The sequence below is a fragment of the Lactuca saligna genome, chromosome 5, assembly GCF_052625555.1.
Source record: "Lactuca saligna cultivar CGN05327 chromosome 5, ASM5262555v1, whole genome shotgun sequence".
NCBI classification, from domain to species: Eukaryota; Viridiplantae; Streptophyta; class Magnoliopsida; order Asterales; family Asteraceae; genus Lactuca; species Lactuca saligna.
In genome coordinates this window covers 149,265,250-149,273,068 of record NC_136421.1, presented here as the reverse complement: position 1 = coordinate 149,273,068, position 7,819 = coordinate 149,265,250, and the positions used below count along the sequence as shown (strand labels likewise).

General features: G+C 33.6%; 1 protein-coding gene across 1 annotated transcript; it reads right to left on the bottom strand.

The window, feature by feature from the left end:
* Positions 1-6,390: 6,390 nt before the first annotated feature.
* Positions 6,391-7,819, bottom strand: LOC145045828 (E3 ubiquitin protein ligase DRIP2-like). The gene is made up of 4 exons (XM_078994135.1): positions 7,491-7,819; positions 7,347-7,397; positions 7,128-7,209; positions 6,391-6,552 (listed from the first exon to the last, which is right to left on the bottom strand). Exons 1-4 carry the CDS (start codon positions 7,817-7,819, stop codon positions 6,391-6,393), a joined length of 624 nt encoding a protein of 207 aa, XP_078850261.1.

Sequence of the window (7,819 nt, the reverse complement as noted above, 5' to 3'; positions counted from 1 at the left end):
AGAATTTACATTCAACATAAAATGTTTTTTTTAACTGTATTATATGCTATGATATTTGACTATTTAATGTATTATAGGCTTTACGCATTTGCTTGGATGTGATCAGATGAAAAGTGTCGGTCATTCAAATTTATTATAATTGTGATGGGATGAAAGAAATTTGTTTTGACATATTCTGAAAAACAAAATTACCCACCGAAATACATTCTACGAAATAGAAACAAGTAGTAGTATACATGTTTTACAAACATAAATCTTTTAATTATGAACATATTTATATAAATATATAATAATAAATATATATTCGTTGTTATAAAACATAGAAAATATATACTATTACTATTCTATATGATTATTAGAATAATAGATTATAAAAAGTAAAAATAACATCATATCTCAATTGTAATCAACAAGAAAGAGAAACATGTGTGTGGAGTTAGGATAAAGAGGAGCCCTATGAGAATAGAATAGAATAGACTTGGTAGAAACAATTATAAAAAATCGTGTTCTTCTATACATTAATAATAGTCTTTAATTTTTAAGTTTGTTAACTTTTACATTTAAATCTTTCTAATTTATCATACTTTTGACTTTTTAATATCTTTTTTTAATACTTAATTATTTGATAAATTAGTATTTTAACATAAACATAGTATTTTATAACTATAACATTATGATTGATTTTAATGAAATGGTAATATCATTTTGTTGAAGTTGTACTAAATAATCTTTACCAAAATACTTTCAGCTTATCGGTATCCGGCATTGTCCTTCCTCTTTGAGGTTCACAGTTCAAGCCCGTTGTGGAAAGAAAAATATTAGATGTTCACCACATTGCCCAAATTAAGTTCCTTTTATTAAACTCGATTTCGGTTTCCAATTTGAAGGAAACAGGAATTGCAATACGCCTTCAATACACATTTTAGCATCCTACTTATTTTTATATCATTGTACTTAAAAATAGCAATGAACTTTCTAGACATAGAACTATCCACCGAAAGAAAATACTTGACGCAAAAAATTAACTAATTCTTGCATGTCTAGAATGAAACAAACCGAAAGGAAACAATATGACGACCGACGAAATGACACTAAATTTCATTCCAAACTAATCGACGGAATGAAACAAATCGCCGCCGCCGCATCGCGCAGGCACGCTCCTAGTATATATATATATATATATATATATATATATATATATATATATATATATAACATTGTGAGATTCCAGTCCCTATGTACTCAACATGTTTCACAACTTGACCTACTCAGTTTATTTGTATTATAGGTGTCGATACGAAGATACATTACACCGAGAGACTAAAGGAGGTGTAAATCATTAGCGTAAATGAATGTAACTTTTGTTTTTGCCTATGTTTCTGTATTGAAGATGACATCCTAATGTTTTAATATAAACAAAATATATTTCTTCAGAAATGCTTTGATAATAAGCTTATCATGTTTTTTAGGAACAAATTCTACTATATTATTCTTTAAAATGGATGCTCTTGTTTTCAAATAAAGCATAAATAAATCGGTCTTTTCTGGCTGTGAAGTTGGGATGTCACATTTCTTCAAGAAAAAGTTGAGAGAGAGCTTTATTAAATATGGGTAGTGGGTCCGATTGCTAAATGTGTAACGCCCCGATTCTCAGGTATGGGTTTAAATAAAAAGTTCTTTGGTTTTAAGTCCTACTTGACGAGTTGGTTGCCCTACTCGTCGAGTAGCAGCGGGGTGGGATCGTGTGTTTAGTGACCTACTCGCCGAGTCTAAGGAGGGACTCACTGAGTAGGAGCTGGCACAGGAAACCCTAAATCTTGGGGTTTTGCACCCTATTTAAGGAGGGTTAAGCCTCCTTTGGCCTCTCTACAGTCTTTGAGAGCTCAGTGAAACCCAAATTCGTGTGGTACTCTTTTTGGTGTGTTTTAAGTCTCGGAAAGAAGGTTCGCTAGGAGCGAAAAGCTTAAAGAGCGAAGGAGTTGAAGCAAGGAAGGTGTCGGAAACAAACTTGCCTCAACTAACATCTTTTGGAGGAATCAAGTTGCAATCTTCACTCCCCTTTTTCTTCTAGATCTCTTTGTGGTTGATTTTTAGAGTTTTATGGATTTTTTGAGTCATATTGGTGAGCTATGGGCTAGAACTGAAGTTGTAACTTCAGATCTAGACCCTTCTTAAGATCTAGAATCATAAAGTTTCTATTTTGGTCGTGGATGAGGCCCTCCTCATGCATGAAACCTCATTAAGATCTTATATTTGGCATTAAGAGCCTTTTTAGTCATGCATGCACGTAAAGTCTACAACTTTACGTGAAAACCATGCCCTACAAGCTTGGATCTGTAATTTGGAGCCATTACATAGCTTAAATGAGTATGTATGGCTTAAGGACTGAAGAAACTCAGCGACTCGCTGAGTATGTAAGAAACTCAGCGAGTCGCAAGGCTGACTCTGCGAGTTATATGAAGATGGCCATTGAACTCGACGATTTGGATGAACAACTCGGTGAGTCCGATGAATATTGCCATAGACTCGACGAGTTGTATGAACAACTCGGCGAGTCAGATGAGTTTCCCTGAGTTATGAATACGTGTAAATCCGTCGTGTTTCAAGAAGGAAACTCGACGGGTCGCCTTAGGGTTTTGATCGACAATCGTAGGAACTCAACAACTCACCCCGGTGACTCGGTGAGTAGGAAAGAACTTCAAGGAAGTCGGCGAGTGGCCGAGGGTACTCGGCGAGTTAAGGTCAACATGGACAGTTGACCTTGACAGGGGCTGACTAGTTGGTTTATGGAGTACCTTGTGAGGTTGAGGACTTATGAGTATGCTCGTACTATGGTAATAGGTGGTAGAGTCTTTGGTGAGTGATCTGAGAGTTGGGATTTATCTACCGAGTCGACATCTGCGAGGTGATTTATCCTCATTTTATCAAAAGGGTCTAAGGCACCAAGGCCGATCCTTTAGTTTTTATGGTTATGATATGATGTATGCAATTATGATCTGATAGATCGAAATCAGGATAGACAGTATGTTATGTTTTATGATCATTAGGGATTGGTATGTTAGTGGCCCGCCGGGCCTATGCTCTAGTTATGAGAGATCGCTATGATTGATGATTCGTAAGATAAATATATTTGACGTTTGTATATGCCAGTATATGTTAGTTATGCGCACATGATTATTTGTTTGTTGGTTGGGTTGAGGCGATCCTGCTTTGTGCTGAAGGCCAACATACCCTATGAGCGGTCCGGGGAGACTTTAGGCCCACGTGGCGGTCCAGACATGCCGAAGGCTCGGTACAAATGCAGTTAGACTATAGGCCCTATAGGGCGGTCTAGTCGGGCTGATGGCCCAGTATGCATTTTGATTGATTGATTATTACTGATATGATATTATCAGTGTGCTATTGGTATTTTGGGGGTAGCTCACTAAGCCCTTGGGCTTACAGTTTTTAGTTATTGTTTCAGGTACTTTAGGAGATCGTGGCAAGGTGAAGGCGTGACTGTACCACTCCTCATCCTTATGATCTATTTTCTGGACACTCTGATGAATAATGATTGGAAAAATTTTTGTAAACAAACACTATTTGGGTTTTAACTATGATTGGAAAGTTTAAATTTGGCGTAAAATTTATGGATGTTACAAAATGATAGTGGATATGGTGTTGAAATTTCCTTTTTGAAGGCTGGAAATTAGATGGAGCACCATCTTCGTTTGTGACATTGGCGAGCTGATCTAAAAGATTTTTTAGACAAGCATAGTAATTTGACACGTTGGAGAATGTGGAGAGGCGTGTGTTATTAAACTGTTCTTCGAGATAAATAACCCTGGTAATTCAGTTGTCTTGAAAAATTTCTTGAAGATGGTTCCAAAGTTGACGAGCGATTGTGCCGAGTCTCATGATCGATTGGAGCAAATCAATGATCATGTTGCTGTAAATCCATGATTTGACAATAGCATCAAGAAAATTCCATGTTTCTTCGTTGATGCCTACTGGTCGCAGAGTGTTCGGATCAATGTGATCAAGAAGATTGTAATCACAGGTGGATTTGAAACAGTTCAACCCACGAAGCATATTGATGGTCGGTTTGATTCAGAATGAGAGGGACAACATTCTTAATGTTAGTGACAGTGAATGTTGGGTGTAATGGTTTCTTGCCGGAAACGGAAGATTCTCCTGGTGCTACCATGTTTGATGAGAAGGATGTTCGAGAAGAAAAGGGCAGGGATAGCTAGGGCTAGGGCAAGGCTTTGATACCATAAAGAATGGTATTCTAGATGGATTCTTCTCATTATACAAAATCAATTATAAATACAAAACCAATCCTGTAAATAAGGAAAGGATATACATTGTAAAGGGTAAAGTCAAATACAAAAATATAGAATGTATATATCGTCTAAGAACTTTGATCGTTGACTTTTTGACCTTGTTGATTTTTGGTCAAATTGCTAGTTCTAAAGTGTAAACTAAGGTGTGACCTTGTGTAATTCGATAGGTAGGTTGTAACACCTATTTCATGACGTTGAGCTGGGATTTGTATGACTTTATGATAGAGCTGAGTCTTCTCACTATACCGTGTTGGATGCTAGCTATCTTTGTGACTCTTGCATGTATGTTGGGCATGCCCGTTTGTATGTTGGGTAGGACCTATTTGTATGGTATGTGGGTCCCGTTGTGATGGGTGGGGCCAAATATGTGGATGGTCCTCGATGTTATATATGATAGGTGTTATTTTGATGAACTCACTAAACTTTGTGCTTATGGTTTTGTGGTTTAAACATTTTAGGTACTTCTGGTTCCAAAGGGAATGGTCAGTCATGATCGCACAACATCCCCTTAATTTTTATTCTTCATTGTTATTTGGATTTGCTCTAATGTTGAGAATATTTCTAATGTGGTTGGTTCTGGAACATTTGGCTGTAGCTTTTTGGGTGTTTTGAAAATGAAAATTTAACGGGATTTTTGGCTCGTTACAACCATAATGCAAATGAAATGAAAGTATGTTAGTATTTATTTAACTTTGTCCTTTCTAGCTGTGGAATTTACTTGCAGATGCTTATGAGAGAAGTTTATGATTATGATATGTTATGAACTAGTTGTGAGACCCATGTATTACATGACTTAATTTTAAAAAAAGGTTAACTATGAAGGTCTAAATAATTGAGAACTTTGAATTTATAAGAAAATAACAAAAATAATGAATTACTAAAATGGAAATGTTTTTTATCTTTCAAATTAAAAAAAAATAATTTAAATAAATAAACAAAAGAAACTAATAAACTTTAATTTAATATTTTTGAAATTAGATGGTAAGCTCACTAATGAAATTGATATCCATTTATTACTATACTAGTTGTAACACCCATGTGATACATGGGTTATTTAAAAAAAATAAATAACTATGAAAATCTAAAAGTTTAGAAAATTTGAATTTATAAAAAAAAAATTAATTATTAAAATTGAAGTATTTATTTATCTTTTAAATTTATATAAATAATTTAAATAAAAAAACAATTAAAACAATTGGATTCAATTTGGAAGTATACAAATTATAAAGAAAGTTACATTAATGAATTGAATTTGAATTTATTATATTTAAATGTTATATGGAATTTTATAAAATGAAAAACCACAAGATGACATGTGGATATAATTTAATCTAAAATTACCACAAAATGATATGTGACATAATGCATTAGAAGATAACATGTGGCAACATCATTATTATTTATTTGGGTAGATTTATTGTAATTATGACATTAAAATATTATATGAAATTTAATAAAATAAGAAAACCCATAAAATGATATGTGGAAACAAAATTAATTCAAAATTACCACAAATTAGTATTTGTCAAATTGAAGGAGAGCATATCATGTGGCAAAAAAGTTCTTTATTTATTAGGGAGGATTAGTTATTACTTTTTTAATTTGGATTTTGTATTGTGTTTATATCTTTTTTTTTTTTTTTTTATAATTATTTAAGAGGTTTAGTCAATTATTTTATAAAAAATAATAAAGAACGGAATGGTCATTTTTATCATTTTGCATAACAATTCAGATGTTTCAACCAAACAACATTTTAAAATTCAAGTTTTCAAAATTCAGAATCTCTTAGAAATTCAAATCTTTTATAAATTCACATCTTAAAAATTTAGATCTTGCCAATGAGCCCTAATTACTATGGTGTAAGTTATTTTCAAAGATCATTGGTAGTTGGTTACTCAAAAACAATGTAACCATTACTAGTTTTAAATGTTTAATAATCGCTACGAAACCAGCTAATTAATTCATTCCATCAGCATTAACCAAGAAATTGTAAAAGCCAATCGGTTAAATGGCATAATTAAGGAACAAACAATTGTCGGATTTTATTATAAATGCATAATTTTGTCTATTCTCTTCGAGCATAAGTCAGCTTCACACAGAAGTTCTCGGCAGAACTTCCTATCTTGGTTATTTTCCTCTCTGAATCAACAATAGCCATCCACTGCTTCACCACATCATGTAGCATCATTTCCGGGGCAAGAAGTTTCCCGTTCAAGAAGATACCAACCTGTTCAGATTATTTAAAATATAAGTCATTAAAGAAAATATTTTTGTCAAACAAAAACATGAAAAAGAAGAACAAATATATATCTATGAGACTATGACGTCCTTGTTCTATTAGTAAAGTCCATATTGTTGAATCTCCATGGAAAAAGAATAATTAACGGACAAGTGAACTCTAATGAAAAGTGAAGTTTTTTAGGCATACAAAACTCAACTTATTGTATGTAGTTAAGAGTTGCATGGTTCAATGTTTATGCAAGAACGCATCAGAAACGCAAAACATACTCTCTAACAGTTTCATGTTTTTCAGTTATTAGATTTATATGTGGACAATATCCTTCTACCTATGAAATATTGTTCATTATAGCAATTTGTGCATGATGCATCGAAGGCTGCATATTTCAATGCACTTTGTCCCCTCAGCACTTGAGAAGGAATTTAAATTTACTAAAGTATATATGTTTAAAAACCTTTAACTAAAATCCACTCAGTGGAGATCATGAGAAATGAACGATACTTCTTTGGTGAATGGAACCAAAGTTATATGCAATTAATTCAATAAGAAAAATTAGAACATACCTCCTGTTGGCAAACATGCTTAAGTTGCAACACGATATACTTCATGAGAATAGACACATCTGGATTACAGTTCTCCTCCATGCTAGAATAATTTGTTGTTAATCATTACATGCAAGTTACAAAGACCAGAAAAATGAATGCCAAGAATTTATTTCCTAATGAACTGGCGAATTATATGAACATTAAACAACATTATACCGGAAAGGCCAATGTACTTACATTATATGTACGTACGGTTCCACTAGGAGTTGCAGAGTGTTCTTTCTATTCCTATGGAATCAAAGATAAGAAAATAAAAAAGATAAGATAGTGCAGATACTATTAGCTATATGATTAAATTTAAAAAGAATCTTTATTTCTCACTGATCACAGGAAGGAGTTAAACTGAACCAAACAGAATGCTTCTTTTTAGCTGGATTCAGATGTATTCCAGCGTCAACCACACCTTGTGGACAAATCCTGTTCCAACAAAAAGGTTCAAGTTCACCGATATTTTGCTGCTTATTTCTCCTGTTTCGTTTTTTGATTCCTGTCCTCGTATCCGTAGATGATTGATCTTTAGATTTGGAAATCATGGGATTTTCATGGACTTGAGGTGGGGGTCTTGGTGGGGAGCCTATAGTAATCCCTTTATTGTTGTATCTCAATGGCAACTCCCACAGATCGGTCCCTTTAGCTGGTAACTCAATCAT